General features: G+C 41.0%; 2 protein-coding genes across 6 annotated transcripts in view; one reads left to right on the forward strand and one right to left on the reverse strand.

Moving 5' to 3' along the window:
- usp32 (ubiquitin specific peptidase 32) overlaps positions 1–15,582 on the reverse strand; it is a 44,985-nt gene extending 29,403 nt beyond the window's left edge. For all 5 annotated transcript variants that reach the window (XM_062386046.1, XM_062386045.1, XM_062386044.1 and 2 more), the window contains exons 1-2: positions 15,482–15,582; positions 2,979–3,106 (exon numbers count right to left, since the gene is read on the reverse strand). In XM_062386046.1, coding sequence (XP_062242030.1) covers positions 2,979–3,106; positions 15,482–15,539 — 186 coding nt within the window. In that variant the 5' untranslated portion in view covers positions 15,540–15,582. The remainder of the gene's footprint in view (positions 1–2,978; positions 3,107–15,481) is intronic.
- si:ch1073-145m9.1 (uncharacterized) lies at positions 15,570–19,216 on the forward strand. The gene is made up of 7 exons (XM_062386050.1): positions 15,570–15,707; positions 16,273–16,534; positions 16,659–16,754; positions 17,277–17,389; positions 18,266–18,389; positions 18,474–18,646; positions 18,719–19,216. The coding sequence occupies exons 2-7, from the start codon at positions 16,489–16,491 to the stop codon at positions 18,782–18,784; spliced, it is 618 nt and encodes a 205-aa protein (XP_062242034.1). The 5' UTR covers positions 15,570–15,707; positions 16,273–16,488; the 3' UTR covers positions 18,785–19,216.
- The last annotated feature ends 799 nt before the right edge of the window (positions 19,217–20,015 follow it).

The raw sequence follows: 20,015 nt of genomic DNA on the forward strand, positions 1-20,015 counted from the left end.
ATCTTTAGCTGGAAAAGCTACTTCAATATCAAACCGAGCGACCTCAAGTGTCATTTTGATTGTATTGCGGAAGATATATCGTCTAGCCACTGAAGTTACTTCAAGACTATTTGATGACAATATTTAATATTTATTTTAAAGTAAGTCAGAGTAGCAGAGTTCTGTCTGCTAACAAGGGCAACCAACCAAGAAACCAGCAGGACATGTCAGCCTCTGCCTTTGAGCAGGAGTAAACCATCAGCCGCACTTTCAGTCCATCCCTGCTGGCTCCTTGGGAATGCTGCATTACTGTGGAGCTCTGAGCAAAGTCAGTACCAAAACACTTCAACCAACTAAAATGGGCAAATGTAGGCAGATTTTGACTTCTAGTGTATGTGGTACAGTTTTATGATGTATCAATTTTAGGGAACTAGAAAAAGGTTATTTCCTCTATAGCATTTGGTCGCCTTCTGATTCTGAATCCTCTTTCATTTCACTATCAACAAAATAAGTGACCAGTTCATTTTATTATTCAAATATCAATTTTTTTGTGTTAAATCAGTTTGATTCTAACATCTTCTTTAAGTGTTCATATTCCATTTTTTTTCCCCAAAACAGAGGTAGAAAAGAGGGGGGGATCAAACACACACTGAAAGTGATACACATCTGTCCCTAGAGTGAGAGCGGTCTCCACAGCAGAGACATTTTTGGTGCCAACAGGGCATTAAACCCTCTCTGGAAACAAGGTGGACAATTATTTAGAATTTAAAAAAACTAAAAATACATATATTTAATAATAATAATCATCCAAAGCAATAACAGTGCTGTTAGGTCCAGTACATTTTTTAAAGGCTGCATATTTATTTCACAATTTGTATTAATTAATTAACTGTTATTTTGCTTGTAATATTACTTAAGAGAGACACAGCCATGGCTAACCAGGGTTTACTAAAAGGAAATCTTCATCTTCAGTGTTTTCTGTTTTCTTTTCCTTGATTCTACTCTGAAAACGTACAGAGCCTTGACCTCACAACCGAGGTACATACGGAACCGTGATTTGTATGTACTGTTACACCCGATGAGGTCACTATAAGAAGAGCAATTGTCTGTCACTATCTGCAGAATAAAAATACATTTGATTTTATAATGAAACTGCAGGTCAGAGACCTCAGCTGAGTGAGCGGTCCTTCGTATGAGGCCCAGGATAGATTTGCATCATGCAGCTAAAAGAATGAGGCCACATGTGTCCCATACCACCTCTAAATGTGGTCTAAGGGACTGGATCTCAGGAAACATCAAGAACGAATTTGCTTGTGTCCACGTATATAATAAGCGCTAAACAATCAGTTTTGAAAAGGGGTCTAAATGAAATTATGAGGTGGTGCTGAGATCTGGAAACTTTTCAATCATTGTAAAAGAAAAAACATCCTTTGTGAAGCTTTGTAATATCCAAAAGAAAAGTAGTATATCACCCTGAGTAGATACACAAATAGTGACACTACAGCCAAATCTGAGCCCCTCCTGTTTGAAACACTGATTCTATTTTCAGCCAATACAAGTTATTGTGAATAGCATCATATGAAAAAAATTATTAAAATAATGTATTTGATCACATGATAGATCTAGTTTTCTAGTTTATGTGAAAATTGCTCTGGAAGTTGCTGCTGATCAAAAAGAACATCTGTTGTGATCAGTCTATCTTTTAAATATCGGACTGTGCAGCAGTCACTTTAAATCTGGACCTCTGACTGCAGTCATGATGACAAAGGAGGAGAAGAGGGAGAAAGATGCTGAGAGAAAGACGAGGCAAGATAAGCTGTAATGTTCACTGAGGTAAGCATAGTGTTTAAGGATTCTGGCAGGATATGGGGGAGGACAGGATGACTAACACCGCCCTTGTCGATGAACTCTGAAGGAAATTTATGTCCAGAAGGACTGAGCGCTGTAAGAAGCCCTGGTTGATGCACGGTCTGCAGCCACCATGAGCTCATGGCTTATTCTGCTGTGGGGATTTTCTACATTCTAACACTGTTTTAGTTCATAGAATTAACTATGTGCAATAAATTTGCCGTAGTATAATGAGGCACTGCACAGCGAAGCGATACACTGCCTTGCATGAAATCCAGCCCTGTCCACAGAAGGCAGAATCTCCCCGAAGAACACGGCTGAATGGGGAAAACTAGGATTGAACCACTTTCTTTCTGCTTAAAGGACAACTGCTCTACCCTCTGAGCCACAGTTTTATAGGCAATACAATGAGGGCACATTGTCCCCGTAAATATTTAGCAATTTGCCAACAAAAGCCAGATTACCACCATGTTAGTTATTAACTTTTCAACTTGAAGATTTCCGCTATATCATGCAGCGCTAATCTACTCTAACTGTGGGTGTGTAAATTCTGATGTTGGCCAGAGATGTGCACTAGCTGAGGTTCTGCTGAGGAGATCCTTTACCTACCATCGAGACGATACATATGTATTTTTGTTGCATTTTCACTATACTATAATTATATCAGTTACACAACAACTAACTCTGATTTTAAAAAGGACCTATGGGAGAGATCCATTAAGACTGATCCCTGGCTGTCTAATTCCTGGCCCTATCATGCTCTTTCAACAGGATAACAGGAAGTAAAAATGCAATACGCCATGCAGAGCTTTGTTCTGGGTAAAACTATCAGAGGACGACTGAACCTTAATTAAAAGAGAACGACACAGAGAGTTCTAGGTGAAAAATGCTGATGTCTCCATTGTCACCCTGGCAATACATTCTCTTGGAACTCCTATTCAGGCCAATAGTGATCCCCATGTCCCACAATACATCCACTTAAAACCCCTGCGTCTTCGCCAGTTTGTCTAGAGTAAAAGAGAAGATCACTTCCACCAACATCGCTCTTTTCTGGGCGTCTCTGGGATAATTTCTAACTATTTAATTTGCTCATGAGAAGTAATCTCTTCATATTGACTGTTCAGCTAAATGTAAGTATCAAAGTGGCTTACCTCTGCAACTTTAGGGGGAACTCCATCTCCCAGCACTTCCCTGTAGAAGCACTGTTGAGTCATGTAATAGGAGAGGCCGCTGGTTCTCTTGAAGGCATCCTTCAGCCGTTTCAATTCCACATCAGTGACTACAGAGGAGAGATGATCAGAAGAGAGAATTCATTCAGAGGTGCTCAACTATTTTTTCACAGAACATGGGTAATTGTATGTGATGTCACACAGTGCTTTCTTTCTACATGAGAGAATGATGAATATAATCTTTATAGTGAAATGAGGAGTGTCAAAAGCAAAAAATGTGAACTGGATATAATAAAGCATCTTTCAATTACTTATTACAGTGAGGTAAAAAAAGATGACATAGTAAAGAGCTGTTGGCAGTGAGGCCTGTGGTTTTATCAGGAAATTATTTCAAATGTCATTGTTGAAGTTTCATTAGCAGCAGCATCTGACCCAAATAAAATTAGGGTTAAAAAAGTGTTTTTTTCTGTAATTTGGAGGAAATTGGTAAATCTGTTACTAAATGTAATGTAAGTCTTGCACCTGTATTGAGGTCTGACATTTTTATGGCTTTAAATAAACGCATAAATTAGCTACAGTCCATTTAAGATGATCTATTAACCATACTTGGTCACTGTTGACTAATGAGTGAGATGGGTCAGGTTTACAGTTTCAGAGTAAAACCACCAGATCTAAACAACCAACAAGTCATCCAATATCCATCTATTTCCCCCACAGCTGAAACTCAGCCACTACATGAATCATCATATGAAAGAATGAATAAGAATGAATGGTCAGAGTCTAGAAGGGCCATTAGAGTTAAATTATAGTTGAACATTTAGATTTGGATGTTCATATTTCTCATTTGTCACACAAGTGCAGCAGAGCCTTTTCGAAACCTGGCTGTTTACTTGGTCAGGGGTAAAGCTCCGGTACCCTATGTTATAATTATTCCTTGTCATGTGTTGTACTGTTCTACAATATACTGTCCATTTTTGATTGTTTGTGTGGTGGATGTTTTGTGCAGAGCTTGCAGCGAAAAATGCAACTCTTTAGTTTCATCATCCAAATCAAACAATGATGGAGTAACTCCATCATTGTTTTCCAGTTACTTTCCAGTTACTCGTGTAACTGGAAAACTCAGTCCAGTTACATGAGTGGCTATAGACTGAGCTGACTGCTGAACTGGTAAAGATGTGCGGGTAATTCCAATAGAGCTGAAAATACTAACGTGATTAACCAACAGGTCTACTGAATTAAAAACGTTTTTGATTACAAATGTAGACCAAACAATACAAATAAGTTTATTCATGATAACACATGTGCGGTAACAAATATGACTTTGCTGCTCTTATTTGTTTAATAGAATTTGATGTGATGATGAGATAAAATTAGACATTTTAGCATTTCAATTTATGTTTTTTTTTTTGCCTCAATGATTTCATAACACTATTAGACGATTGGAGTTAGATATCTTTTGTTGTAATGTAGACGAGATAACTAAAAACGATGATGGATGACTTTGAGCAGTGAGCACACAGGTTTGTACACATTAGCAGTAGTTTTCTAATCTTCTCCAGTCTGGACTCAAGTTAAGTGATCATACTGTGTGGTACCTGGCCAGTCTCCCAAACAAAAACATTCAAAAAGCACTGTGGTCTGAGAACTGACCTTGCAACTCAAATGTAAATAACATGTACTTTTCAGTAGCCTGTTAGAAAGAACCCAGAGCCCACAACAGTATATACAACTTACATACATTTTTATTTTTAGGTTACACAGGACGCGATGAATTATTAAACAGTAAAGCAGAGGAGTGAACAATTCCACTGCCTCGCCTTTGCAATATGTGCCGAGGCAGACAAGCATCTGTGCTGCTTACAATATTCTGCAGGTCTTGTTTGTTTTAGCCACCCTGTGATAACAACTAAAAGCTTACAGGGTGAAATAACACAGATAAATTGTGTTACACACAGACTGGCAAATAAGTGGCAAAAATGTTACTTACATTTTGACCAATAGGACTTTGATTAATTTCACAGACTACAGAGTTCAATGAAATATAAAACTAAGCTATATTGTTTATTTGTTGCCATCCCACACATTGAAATATGCTACATGCGGCAAGACCAGAGAACGACCAGTCCTGGGGACAGACTACACATGACAGCCTGTTGATTTTGTACTAAAAAAGCACAATGCATTCCTAGAGTCATTTCACATCAATTATCACATTTGTGTTGTTATGATTTGCATGACTTCTTATCATAGAGTCACAGAGTTGTAGTTGTGATTTAGGTTTATTGTGATTTAGGGAATGAAACAGGAAGTTTGAGGTCCGGAAATTATGTCGTCCCGAAATGCTGGCGTTAGCGGACCAATCACAGCCTAGAACTATCCGTGGGCTCTCCGCCATGCCGACGTGTAGTTAGTAAAATCAGAGCTGCACGAAAAGATCTCCGAGGAGCCCCGGAGAGGCCCGGAGAGGGCGTTCCAGGCCAAAGAAGGCGGTCCTATCTGGCTTTTAGGATACGGCTTTCTCTACAAACCCCAAGTCCGACGTAATTCAACTTCAGCTTTATGTAGACTAATGAGAATGTGCTTATTAAACACTTGTATAAATAGGATACATGGCTGCAGAGAAGGAAGTTAGATGGAACTATTCCCGTGAGAAAAAAATAACTGATAAAAAAACAAATTAGAAAGGTCACAGCCAAAGTCAAAGAAGCATTTCAAACCAAGGCAGAGCAGCTTAGTCGTGAGTATGCTGTTGGTATAGAACAGTCTGCTTGTCAAAATAACAAGACAAACACCAGAACCTATTGGTGATGCACTCATGTCCGGGATCATTTTGGTGGATGTGAGTTTTTCATATATAATGGAGGAGTGAACAAATAACCCAAATAATAATACATCATCACAATATCATGAGATAAGAAACAGGAAGATAGGCAAAAATATAAATTCCTTTATTTATGTGAACACACAGCTCCATGTATAGCAGTGTTCAAGATACCCCCCTCCCACACTCAGCACAATTTAAACACAGAAACTGTTTCCTGATGAGCAGAGCTATGACTAACTACTCAAGGAATGGCAAAAAAACTAAAAACCTGCAGTGGTTATTAAGGATAAGGGCATGCAGTGAGTGTTGCAGTGAGCATCTGCAAGCTGCTTTGTTTCAAAAGAGGGCATTTAAATGGACTTTGCAGGTGGACCACGTCTCTGTTGCTGCTATTGGTTCCAACCTGTATTAAACCTCTGTGGAATAATCCTATCCAACCCATCTTACACTTTATTGAGCACAGTGAAAAAGTTAATTAAACCACATCTATCGCAGTTCTGCTACCGGACCACAATTCCATGAGAACAAACAAACACACACACACACACACACACACACAAACGCACATTCGCACAACCACACAACCCGTTACCTTGTCCTAATGTTAACAAATACTTTTTGACCAATTGGATTAGCTGTTCCCAATTAACAGGTTTTTTAATATGAAATGTGGATCCTCCAGAGGTCTAGCACTCTGGAACAACACTTGGGTTGCAGGAGCAAACAACCCCACACACAACTGGTGACTTGTATGAATCTGAATGAAAGGAAAGGTAAAGAAGAGCATTTGCCTCCATCTATACAAAACCTGATGTGCCTTTAAGTGAGACCCACAAGGCCCTGACTGCTTCCGTCCTCAGCAGCGATCAGACCACACTGTGGCTTCAGTGGACAACTTCCAGGTGTAAACGTGTTTGCCTGTGTGATAATGGAGTCTGAACCCGTGTCACCAGGTGTCATGTGTTAATCAGCTACAAGGTAGAACTGAACTTTATTCACGTGATAAGAAACACAAGACTTTCTGCCAAACCAAACAAGTCGCCTGCTACTCCTTATCTATGCATTGAGTCTTTTATTTTATATAACACAAAAGCATATATTAATCTTTGCTGCATAGTTTCTGGAGAAAACCATCTTTAACATTATCATTTTTATCAAAATATTCTCTTCTCAGTCTGAGGTAATGGTTTCATCCCATCATTAATTTTACAAGCAAAGGAGTAATAACACGTCCTCTGATCAGAGTAGACTGGACGCTACACTATACTACTAACTGGGACTAGTTGATTAGCAAATATAATCATAGAGGTGATGGATATAAAGGCCAAACAACTATTAACATTGGTGCGACTTCCGCCTGGAAACAACTACTGCTGCTGGAGAAGTAAGTAAGCAGCTGTCAATGCAAAAACTTACATATATACAATGTGAATGTCATAAATGTCTACTCAGAGTCGATAAACATTACTAAGAAGATCATCAACCTTGAATTTAAAACATTTGACAGATTGAGTGTAAGACACAACATTTTGATGATACATTTCTGTAGGCCAACCCAGAAGATGGCATCACCCAGATTTCCTTGACAAAAAGCCCAGAGCTCACTACTGTCACAAACGTTCCTTTCTGTTCAGAGACATAAGTGATGACGGACTGGATTTAAGCTTCTTAGCTATTAAATCACTCACTCGATGCAAAACCTGCCTGCATTACAAGTCTCTGTCAGAATTTGGTCTTATGAATAGTGCTTGTGGCATATTTCATAAGACTGGTAGCTACATGTTTCCTTCACCCTGACCATGATCTCACAGACCTACTTTCAGAGAGCACTACCCCTGAAGGACAATAGAGTGTACAGTCTTATATTATTTTCTTTCAAAGCATAGAAATACATTAATGAGAATGTTTTTGTATTGTTACTTTCTTGTAATTATGAATTGCCTCATGCTCTGTTTAGGGCAGTTAAAATAAAGGGGGTTAGGGTTAGGATTGGGGTCATCTCTAGAATGAAGCAACAGCATCTCTAATACGTATACACACATATATATATATATTGATAAATATAGTGTGTAAGTAATCAGTAGTCAGAAAACTGTTTTAAAGTCAAGGTTTCGGCACTGGTATTGTATCCCTTAATCACATTCAGCTCTATCATGGAGCATGGTTAGAGCAAACATCAGTGTGTTAAATCAAGTAGCTTTTACTATTCAGATTTTGCTGTTACATTTGACTTACATTCCTCTTGATAATCACTGGGCTGCTACTACACCATGAGTGGAAAGAAACACAGCACCTGTCTACATTGAGGTCTCACAGCTGAGGTTGAAGGAGCTGCCTGCATAGATCAGAGACAAAACTGTGTCGAGGCGCACATCTGTCTACAAAATCGGCTGAAAACCTTGACCGGCAGTTCACGAAGATAGCTTACAAATGTTTAAAGAATTAATGAAAATAATTGATTAAGTGGAAAAGTGTCATATACTTACTGTTCTTATTAGGACACATTAAAAGTGACCATAAAGATACTTTCAAACTCACTAAGTCCAGTAACAATCACTGCTGTCTCTAATTTCTGCTTAAGAGTTAGACAGCAATGTATGTGTCACAGTGTGGCCTCTGAGAACACGAACAGTAAATAAAGGAAATGTCTAGTTTGTGAATTAGAGTCAAGTATTGTGCTATAACGCTAAAGTGATGACTACACAGCACAGACAGATAATAGCAAAGTTGTTACGATAAAATGGTGAAGAAAACAAAGAATTCCAGATTAATGGGAACACTTTGTGTATTGTCATGCTGTGATGCAATGGGTGGAGACTGGGCTGCATTAACTGCAGTAGTAACCATTCAATTCACAGTAAACAATAGCTCTGATGCACCCCCCCCCACACACACACACACACACACTACCACCACACATTCTATAATGTCATATCCACTCACACGTTTCAGAAATAAACTTGACATAAAATGTCTCTCTTTGCTTCTCCAATATACACATACCTGTGTTGCGAAAAACATGTGCAATCACACACACACACACACATTGTTGGTGTTACCACTACTTCACTAAGTTATCATGACAGCAAAGCAGCAAGTGGCTGTGACGGCAGCCAACAAAAAGGCTTCTGCAGCAGCATGACAATACTGAACTCACATGAGCCCTGGTGACCTTTTAGTCATTGTGAACTGTAAACAGAAACACCAGCAGGCGGATACATAGTACTGATACAAAACACTGAGCTAGGGGATGCTGTTTGGTGGTATAAAAACATTAAATGAATGACGACTGAACTCCATTTAGTTGCTTCAGTTTAAGGTTCATTGTCACATTGGCATGACTTACTAGGACACTTGAATAATTCTTTGTGAGGATTTTATTCTTTTGGGTGTTGATGAAAAATTGGTCATCTGAAAATGTAACTGTGGAAAATGTTAGAGAACAATTAGGAAGTACCTACAATTATGCATCAATTAGTATATGTAATAGTAATATGGTCAGACCTTAATCTAAGTTACAGTTGTTAACAAATGATCCACATTAAGTAATAACATTAAGTTAATTCAATTCAGGAGTTATTAAACCTGGAGTTTAATCAATGAAACAAAATGGAGGTGTGGGTTAGAGCTACTTCGCTTTATTAAAGGCTGCCGGTAAGGCTTGTGTGCCCGTCTGTGATTCAACCACATGCAGCAATTCTGGGACTGCACTATAAAAACAGGTTCAATTCATTTCACTTTGCGATTACTCAGTTCTGTCTGTGCAATTAAATGGCTCTTGTGCATCCATTACACTGTATATACTCAGCTCACAGTGTATATATTCTGTTTACATTGTATATATATTGTTTTGATTATATTTATATATATATATATATATATATATCTCCTTGCATTTTTATTGACTATAGAGTTGTTATTACGTCTACGGATGTCTGTTTTTAGTACTGTTGGCTGCTGCAACACAGCAAATTGTGGGACTAATAAAAGGATTATTTATCTTTAAAAAAAATGGGATGTTTACAGTAGTTTGTCACACCAAAGGAAAACAAATCTTAAGACTTTCAGAGGTTTGACCACAAGTTTAACATTTAAACAAATCTGAGACAAATACTTTCCATGTGCACACATCATGGACTTCTCATGGGGCTTCAGTAACATGACCTTAAATGTGGTTCTTGTACTAAATGGAATTGCCCGATTTGAAATCAGAAATGAGTTTGGTGTATGCAGCCCAATGAGGTTGGGTTGATGCAATTGTGGAGTGATCACACACAGTCAAATCTCATCCACAACTGACAGAGAGGGCACAGAGAGGTCAGGTCTGTCTGCCTGCTGAGAATTGTATGCTGGTGCAGACCATGCATAGCTGAAGGGTAACTACCTGTGTTAGGACGAGCTTGTCTGCCAAGGATTTTAAAACTGGCCATCGGGACCATCGCAGCAGGATTTCTCCCGGTGCTCCCGATGGCCAGTCTCACTACAGCATACAGGTCAATGTATTTGTGTGAGAGAAAGAAAGATAGTGACAGCAGGTTGATGAGTACTAAATTAGTTAGAAATCATTAATGTGATTATGAGAAGTATGACATGAATGTTTGGTTTATTATGACATAATGGCGGGAGAAATTGGAGAAAAAAGACTAGGTAATAAATTTAAAATACTGAAAGACATTTTCACCATATCCTGCAGCTCTGATATGCTCTGATAACATGATACCCTATCATGCAAATTACAACAATTTAAAAATAGCCTGCCCATGTTTCCAAAACCACACTGGAATCCTTTGTGGGAGCAGTAAACAAATCTGCATCTACGTCTACGGAATACAAGGTGACTGTAAGGCTGTGCCATTAGACAGATGACCATGGTGCTTGTATTACTCAACTATAAAGCGGCAGTCAACCGTTAAAGGGTCGAATGGCCTGTGAAGGTATTCCAGGAAATTTTCCGGAAAAAATAAATCGAATTTGATTTGGGAATTTGATTCATTAGGGTACAGAATATACAACCTGTTTCAATATTTCCTCCCGTCCTGCTCATACAAACAGGTGTACAATTTTCAATGGGACTTTATCTCACCACAAAAGATAGGTCGATGAGATTAGCTGTCACCCTTCAGGGACTTTAGAGGACTTAGTCTACTTGAACTGTGGAATTCGTAGTTCAAGTTGATTGCGAAAGCTGAACCAAAATAAACCGTCTGGTCTCCTATTCGCGTTGCCAGGTTGTCTCACGCTCACCATTGCATCATGCCATGTGTCACAAAAAAATTACTGCAACACAAAAGCTAAACAAATTATGGCTTAAGAATTACCGCTGAGGTTTTGGCATGACTCCTGACAAGGTCAGACAGGAGTTCTGGTAATTGAACATTATGAGGTATTATTTGTTGCAAGGATTTACAGTCACTGCTGTTATACCAGGTATTCTTGCACTTCAAACATTACCCTTGCTGTTACTTAATACCCCCTCCTTCTGGACAATTTCACAATAGTTATATGGGATTTAACTTCATTCATGAGCAATCCTTTTTTCATCACAATCCATTTTTTATACTGAAGCACAGCACATGATCATTAACCCTTGTCGTTCAATCAGAATGAAACCCAGATCCTTATATGATGGAAAAATAAAAAGACAGAAATAATTAAAATGTATGACTTAATTACATATACATAGTTTCATACAGGTTTTACAGTCCAAAGACCTATCTCTTTAGGCTATTTTATATTTAAAAAAACATTTTTCATATATGTACAGATGAAATGGAGTTTAAATTTGATATCACAATTATGGTGACCAAAACTATCACGGCTATCAGTATTAAGGCGGGATTGTTAACATGAGCTGTAAATGTTGGAGAATTATGGATCCATAAGCTATAGTATTATTCCCACATTTATATTTGAACTTATATTATAAATAAAAATTAGGATAATATTTCATGATTTATCGAAGAGCGACAACTTGTTACGTAGAGTGCAGACTGTATTCGCATGCAATGTGTAGACGTTAGCTAAGGCCAGATATAACCAACAGTACACCGGCTGTTACAGCCCCCATCTGCTTGCTGCTCCTCCAACAAATTTTTACAACACAAAACAAATGCTGGGCTTGCTGCTCCTGCGTCTTGGAGACTTGCTGACTGGGTTGATGCTAGAGAATATCAACCAAATCACCACGTTAATTAAAGACTAAACGGTACAAAAACCGTCAGTAATTTTACCACGGTATACCATGAAGTTGGTAATCATTTTATCCCTACATTACATGCTTAGGTTGCACACTGGTGACCAACTGTTTTTGAGTTTTCTCTACCGCCAAACATGGTTTCCTACTGAGAGCAGGTGATTGTGATGTGATCGCATCTTCTAGACTGCTAAGTTATTGAGGCTGTTAACGCTAACATTGGTTATTTAAAAATTGCAAATGTATGCCCTTCAACACACAACAAAGAGAGAGAGCACTGCACCTCTGAAAACATGGATTCTGAGAATCCCTATCAGGTTGTAGTGGACCATGTTGTCCGCAAACTATTTTGGTTCTTCACAATCTCTGCTCTACATGGAAACTTTATTTTAAAGTTAAAGTTCCTTTTATGTCTACAGTGGTTAACATTATTCATAAATACACCAGGTGTATCAAGCAGGCACATTGTTGTTCTGTATTAATTCACAGTGACAGCACTTCCTTATTTCTTATCCATTGCAATAAAATCTTTAACTGAATGCATCACACTTGTAATGCACAAGCTAATACAGCACTTATAACCACCTCCCCATTTTACCAAAATAATATTTGTACTATAGGTGCTAACTAGCAGTTCTGTCATGTTGTAGTTAGAAGTGAAGTGTTTGAGTCCACAAAACACTTTTTGAGTTTAGGGGTAAACTGGCCTGGGTGCCAGACGAACTTAGCCCTGCCCAGAACATTTGAGGTTGGGAAGTTCGGTCTGGCATTGCTCCGTTGGCGAAAAACTATGCCCGAACAGAAGCTGTTTCGGACCAATCAAATTGTCAGGGTGGGCTATATACGATGATAGACAGATGATCAACAGTAACGTAAATCAACCACGTCACCAAGAAGCGCTTGGGTTGAATTTGTTTTCAACAAACATGCCTGCCGCTGGAGAGCTGAGATGTGTAGAAGCTGCCATTTAGTCTGTTTTAGAAGACATCGACAGCACATTCATTTTGAAAGAGGAACAAAGAAACGCGATCGAGGCATTTGTAGATCGAAAATATGTTTTTGCCATCCTTCCTACAGGATTCGGAAAAAGTTTAATTTATCAGCTGGCCCGATGGTCGCGAAGAAGATGGGACACAATGAAAACCCAGTGGTCATTGTGGTTTCTCCTTTGGTCACACTCATGAAGGACCAAGTGAAAGAGGTGACCGAAATGGGCATCACAGCGATGCAACTCGGCGTCCACCACGGGGTGGACATTACCAGCGGTCGTTGCCAGCTCCTTTTCGGAAGCCCGGAATCCTTGCTGCTGAACAAGAAGTGGAGGGACATGCTAGGCGCCGATGTTTTTCAAGCCAATGTAACGTAGTCGTGGATGAAGTTCATCTAACTTACAAATGGTAAGAGAGTATTGTGGAGTTTTAATCCTAAACGGAGAACTTGTTTGTACGTGCATTCACCTTTACTGTTTCTCTAAAAAATGCTGCTCGTGTTGGTAAGTTCCCTGTTTTTCCTTAAATTATTTTTACAACACCGGCAAAAATAGTTTTACTCATCTTCTTCTGCTTCTTCCAGCGTGCGTTCAGTTGAGTTCTGATGACAACAAATATGCGTCGCTTAACTTCACTCCCATACTACGTTGCTCTGGTTGGTTGTAGGTCTATCCAATTGAGCGAAGAGGCATTTTTTTTCCTGGTTCAGTTGAAACGAGCCCCATAATCACAGCCCAATGGAGCAGTATCAGACTCATATTCTGACTAGAATTATGAGTATGACAACGTCAGGCTACGGGAAAACTACATTGCAGGCATATCCAATTCAATTGAAGTCACTGGGAGACCACAGTCGGCTCTGGGCTGAGGATAACAGCAGACATTTAGGCTTAAAACATTTCAAGTGTTTTATCAATGATGGGGCTTACAGACACTTGGGTGACACCGCAGGAGCAGTATGGAGGCCTTTTAATGTTTCTACATTTCAAGAAGTGGTCCAAGTTACTTTTATTGTATTGGATATGGCTGCAACCGTTTACCCCTGAGACTCCTGGCGTGTTTTTTAGGACTCAAACACTTTCACCCACCCCTCCATCGCAATTGTGGTGAGTAGATAATAAGGGAATTTTCATTTTTGGGTGAACTGAAGTTAAATATGAACACAAGGAACAGACTGACTTCCCTGTATGACCCTGGTAAAGATATGACAGTTTCCTGGATGAATGTGTAACAGCCTCTCCATGCCCGGAATCCAACCTGACAAAGGTCAGCTTTTGCCAACTGGGGGAGTAAAGTGCAGCGGGAATGCCATCAGGGATAAGACCTGCTATGTGCTGGCTGATGAATGCTCCCCCACATCTTACATTAGTGCACCAACACTGGGACTATGCACGAGCTGCAACACAGCTTGACCCCGGCTTGGTGAATCTAGACGTACACCTGCATATAGCCTGTAGTGGCAGGAGGAAACATCAGTAGAAGCGGCTCTGGGTCTATGTCAGAAGGAGCTCGGTGAAAGACGGTGCGGTGGATACAGGCCTGGAGTCACTGCTCCATGTTGTCAGAGATCAAACGAGGACTCGCTCGGTTTACAAACAGCCAGAGTAGCGGCAGCAATGCAAAGCACGTCTGGTTGTTGTTCCGCCAATCGCCCCCACTACACCGCGAGCTAGTGATCGAGCAAACGGACAGTCCACGGGTTCAGCCACTGGCGTGATCCAGACACTGAATAGCACTAAACCGCCTGAAGGCATTTCCCCCCTGTGAACTCAGCTGTAGCGAGCAGCTAGCAGACGGGGCAGCTAGCAGCAGCAAAGACATTCAGCTAGCCGTTGGGATAAAACCTAATAGACACACCGAGCTGTCGGACAGGAAAGTTTGCACCCATCCACTGTCTGTCTGCCAAAGTGTCTGGATGAAACCGTGCCATGCCCGTTCCCTCCCGGGCCCCACAACAAAGTGACAGCTTCAAACCAAACACCGTTCAAAAAGCTGTCAATTTAACGTGACACTGCTGGAAGGGAACGGCTCGGACGTCACTACTGACAGCCAGTGTTGTCTCCATACTCATTTGAAGGAGGCTTCGATTTCTTCGTGAAATGAATCCATAAATAGACTTTAATTCAGCTTTATTTACTGGGAAACGCTCCTCGCTGCTGCCCTGCTTGGGGTATTTTGAGGCGAAGGCTACGGCTGAAAACACAGGCTTAGCTTTAGTTAACCTTAAGGCACAATTAAAACCCAGACAGCTTTCCGTTATGCGTCTTTGCCGAATACAACCATGGATGTGAGCAATGTCGCAGGGGACGTGTGTTATTTTCTGACGAGGGTCCATCCTGTACAATCCCTGGGGCCACTTAAACCACTAGACCCCGGTGCTTGGTCCGGACGTGCTCCTCTGATGTACCAGGTTAGCCTGGTAGCTCTCGGCTAAGCTAGCGCCACTGAGGTGGATTTAGTCTGTTGCTGTGCGGCTTACCTCTCTTGACGGCCTCGTCATACGACAGGAACCCTATCCTCGACTCTTTGGCCCCCATGCTCCCCTCATTTCACTGCGACGTGAGGAGAGAGGTGTTGAGTTGGCCCGGGGTGTTTGTCTCCTTATCCATTTATTGTGAAATCGGTTCCTGGTGGTGTGTGTGTGTGGTGAAGGGGTGAATGTTTTCAGCGACGCCTCCACTCTGTCACATGATCGGACTCCACAGGTCAGTTGATCCGCTCCCTCTAAACACCGAGGGTTGTTGTCCCGTCCTCTGCGCCACAGTGTTTACCTGAATGTTTGTTTTTGCCAACTATAAACAGACATTTTGGATTTATAACGCGCAGTCACGCCGAGCTGTTAATGTCTGTGTTATGTAGATAGTATTGACAGGAGTGTGAGTGGCGCCATCTGGTGGCTGGTGCGCTACTGCTACGTCACTGTAAAACCGTTTTATAGTTTGAATATGACGCCTTTATTGTATATTCAACTGTAGTTTAATTCATGTGCGCGTATATTCTTATTTTATCACGGTGCCTCGTTTGCCTCCTCGTGTTTACATCGAGGCATTGCGCCGGCCTCCGTTCAAAAAAGCATTGGTTTAATTTTGGCTGACTCCTCTCGGAACATCACTTAGGGGATGTTCACGGCCGCGGATGAGAAACCAACGCTTCACTAGAACACACTGGCAACAGTTTCTTTCACTGTGGCATCTCCTCGCACCAAAGGCAGCAACGTGTGCGGTGCATCGTACCCTGGCGATGTGTTGTTGAATGTCTCCGTTTTTACAGAGGAGTTCGGCGGGGCGCGCTGTGAGTGTGACACACGGCACCGCAGCCTATAAGCGTCGCCCAGCGGCTGTGACGAGCATTACAAGCGCCCATGGACGCGGCCGTCCTGAGTTAAAGAAGCAATATCTGACGGGAGCAGCTCGTGGGACTCATCCGTGGGTTTGTTGTGCTGGAGTTGAAAGCTACGGACGTGGATTTGCACGAGCAGGCTGCTGAATGGAGACGCGACTCCACGTTCTGCTGTACTGGCCCAATGTTATTGGTGGGGAACACATGGTTGGATTATAAGGAAGTGCTTTCTGTTTGTGGATATTACTGCAGCTGTTTCTATGCACAGCGATGCGGGTGATTTGTCTCGGTTGTTCTTGTGTGTCTGTCTCTTCCAGGATACATCCGGATTGGCCTTGTGTTTGCTGCTTGGGCTGCCAATGAAACACCAGCAGCCTTCGTACCTCTTTACTCAGTCTTCATAGCACTTGATGGTAATGTAGCATGGGTTTACCTCGTTTGACGTGTAGCTCCAACTTTTGTTGTCTCACCTGCAAGTCGTGGTGCATCCTATCACAACTTAAAAAAGATCCACCTCATTCAGAGGGAAATATTTATTTTATATATTGATTTAGTGCTGGATTATATCAACGTAGTGTCCCCTGACGCTTCTTTGTAATATATATTTTGCATATTCATTTGTTTTGCCTGTTAGGAAAATTATTTCTCTATCTGCCACCAAACATGCAGCAATGGCAGGAGACAATAAAGAGTTTGTACCTGATGGGGGGGACCCTCAAAAGCTCGTGTAGAATTGATGTATTTTTTGGAAAGAAGGGCCCTTGCAATTTAATATTTAAAAGTACTTATAAGACAGAGTTGTTCTGACTTACTCCACATAAGCCCAGATACGGCATCCGTCTTCATAAAAACAATGTAACAGCATACAATTATTTTCACTATTGGGTATTTTCAGAGTCATCTGTCTCTAGTGTGTCATGCTGTGTTCTGTGCAGAAGTGGATGGGTGGCTGGCGAGGAGGCTGGGCCAGAGCTCCAGGTTTGGGGCCTGGCTGGACGTAGTGGTGGACAATCTGGGGAGAGGCATGCTGTGGGGCCTGCTGTTTGAGGTATGGTGACTGCAGAACACTCAACATCCACAGCGCTGTATACTTGTACACTCACGTTCACACCATCATTTTGATTTAAAGTTGAGAAACCACACACACACACACACACACACACACACACACACACACACATATGTGAGTCCTTTCATTCAAAATTACAAACACAAAACACTTTTTCTGGCAGCTTTTGTAAGAAGTTCCCCTTTTCTTTCTTTTAAACTCTTGATTAAATAACAGAGACAATGTTTTTCCTTTTAACACTTTACATTTTGCTCAGACTCTGGCTCCAAATAATCATCTACAGCATAAATCGTGATCAGTATTATCGAGTAATATTTCTTCCACAAGCCTTCATAAGAACTGAGACTGACACGAGAATCACTCCCATCTCTACAATCTGTCCCATATGACACAAGGAAAGCTGATAACTGGTTGTTGTTTGCAAGGTGTATGATTCTGCGGTTTTGGAGCTTGGTCCATTATTGATTGACTGTCAGGATACTTTAGCCTCTGCTACATTTTATTCGTTGGTCTCTCAAAAGTGTCCCACGCTTTAAATGTGAGTGATGACATAAATAAATATATGTGAGCAGTAAGTGAATACTGAAATACACATTTGGTGTTTTTTTGGACTGTTGGTTTTTTAATGGTAAATTTAAATTTGACTGTGGTGAAAACATTACTATGGTTCTTGACTAGGCATTTTGCTCTTTGTGACATCCCACTGAGAACTCAATCAAACACTTGTACTGTTCTTTATTTGAAGCAAGACAAAAACATTAGAAATCCAAGTGTGACATTGGTGAAAGACATAAATCGTTAAAGGCATTGTCCTGTAAATTATAATGTTTGTCTGTTTTGTGTGTTGCTGTCTAGTGGGGTTGGCTGGTGTCTGCACTGGAGTGGTGTGTGTTTGTCTGTAACCACAATCAAAGAGGTGACAACTGGAAGAACAGCTTCACCCACAGCCCTCGGTTCATACAGGTCATCATGGCAAATGGTAATATTCTGCCGCTGCAAATAAATGTGCAGATCAGGTCTAATCCCAGATTGTGTGAGTTCATTTGAATTTATGTGCTGTTAGGGTTCCGTACACCACTTGGCACGTGGGTGGTGAGTGGGCTGCACTGCCTCCCTCTGTGGCTGTATGGTTATCAGTGGGGTTTCCTGTCTCACTGGTTATATCTACCTCTCTGGATCCAGGCCCTGGGGGCCGTGCTGTTGGCTGCAGGCCGCCTTCTGGCTCTGTCTGCGGAGGTAAGAACTCGGCATATAGTTGCTGCTCCATGGTAAAGTTGGAGATGTACTCCCAATCCCTTTTCTCTGCAGATCTGGTGTATATGGACACACATTGAATATCTCACCAATGATGAGCCAGAGGAGAAAAATAACTGAAAGCCTCTCAGGAGTGTCGGCTTTCACTGTCCTGTCTCCACCCTGATGTTATTCCATCACTTTTAGATAAACAATGTTGAGGATTACATTCCCTTCTAACTGAAATCATTCAGCACTGCTCTGTGGTCACATGAGCTACATTTTATCCCTTCGTTCTATTGTGGCAAAAATGTTTTGCCATTTAAGATATAACACAACATATTGAATGTATCTGACGGCGACATCTGCATCTTGACCTGTCACTAATTTCATAATCATGCTTAAATAGGTATTCCAGTATTTTAGAGCCTGGGCCACATGTTTATCAACATCTGGGATCTGTCCAGATAGTCTCTCCTGGCAGCCGCAACACAGTGGCAGTGGCTATAATATAATCTTATGGGGCAACAGGTGACAAAATGTTCAATAAACATACGTTTTTCATCTATAGAAGGCTTCATTTTTTTATATTCTGGGTCTCTTTTACACGACCAAATCTGTAAAAGTAGGGTCCATTTTGAAAAAGAATGGAATCGCCCTTAGGTTAAAACATGTTGTATCGGTGAATATGATCACTTTTGAGTTTTTTTATCCTCTGCTGAGATAAAAGGTGTGGCTGATCCCACCTCTCCCACACTGTCATGTGAGAGTGTGATGCAGACTGTGGACAATGAGGTACTCAGTCCCCCCCTCCCCCACACACAATCCCAAACCATGCAGATTGATTCAATTGGCTGTAAGTGTGAATATGTGTGAGTGCTTGTTGGCCCTGTGATGGGCTGGCATGACCTGTGCTGGTCTCGCCCAATGTCAGCTGGGATTTGGCTCAAGCTCCCCCCGTTATCCCGGTAATCATTATCCCCGTTAAGATAATGGATGGATGAATCTGGGGCAAGTGAGCTTTAGTTTACTTTTTTAACAATAACCCCATTTGTGATAGATGGATACTCCTGGAATGTCACCATACTTCTAATCAGTCTTGAATGTGGATACTTGATACTTCAGCTAAATGGACCTCATGTACCAACAGTCTGTGTTGGATTGGTCTGTGCAGGCTCACCCCCAAAACTTCATTCATTGATTTGTGTGTGCATGTTTAGCAGGGCTGCCATGTACCAAGTTTGCAACATTAACCTCCTGCTGAGACCACGTTGGCTAGTGTGTTACACAGCATATAAACTAATGGTAAATTTATAGGTTTTCAATATTCAATTTCAAATTCAACCACTTTCAATGACAAGTCTATTTTGAA

This window comes from Platichthys flesus, chromosome 4 (assembly GCF_949316205.1).
Source record: "Platichthys flesus chromosome 4, fPlaFle2.1, whole genome shotgun sequence".
Classification (NCBI taxonomy): Eukaryota; Metazoa; Chordata; class Actinopteri; order Pleuronectiformes; family Pleuronectidae; genus Platichthys; species Platichthys flesus.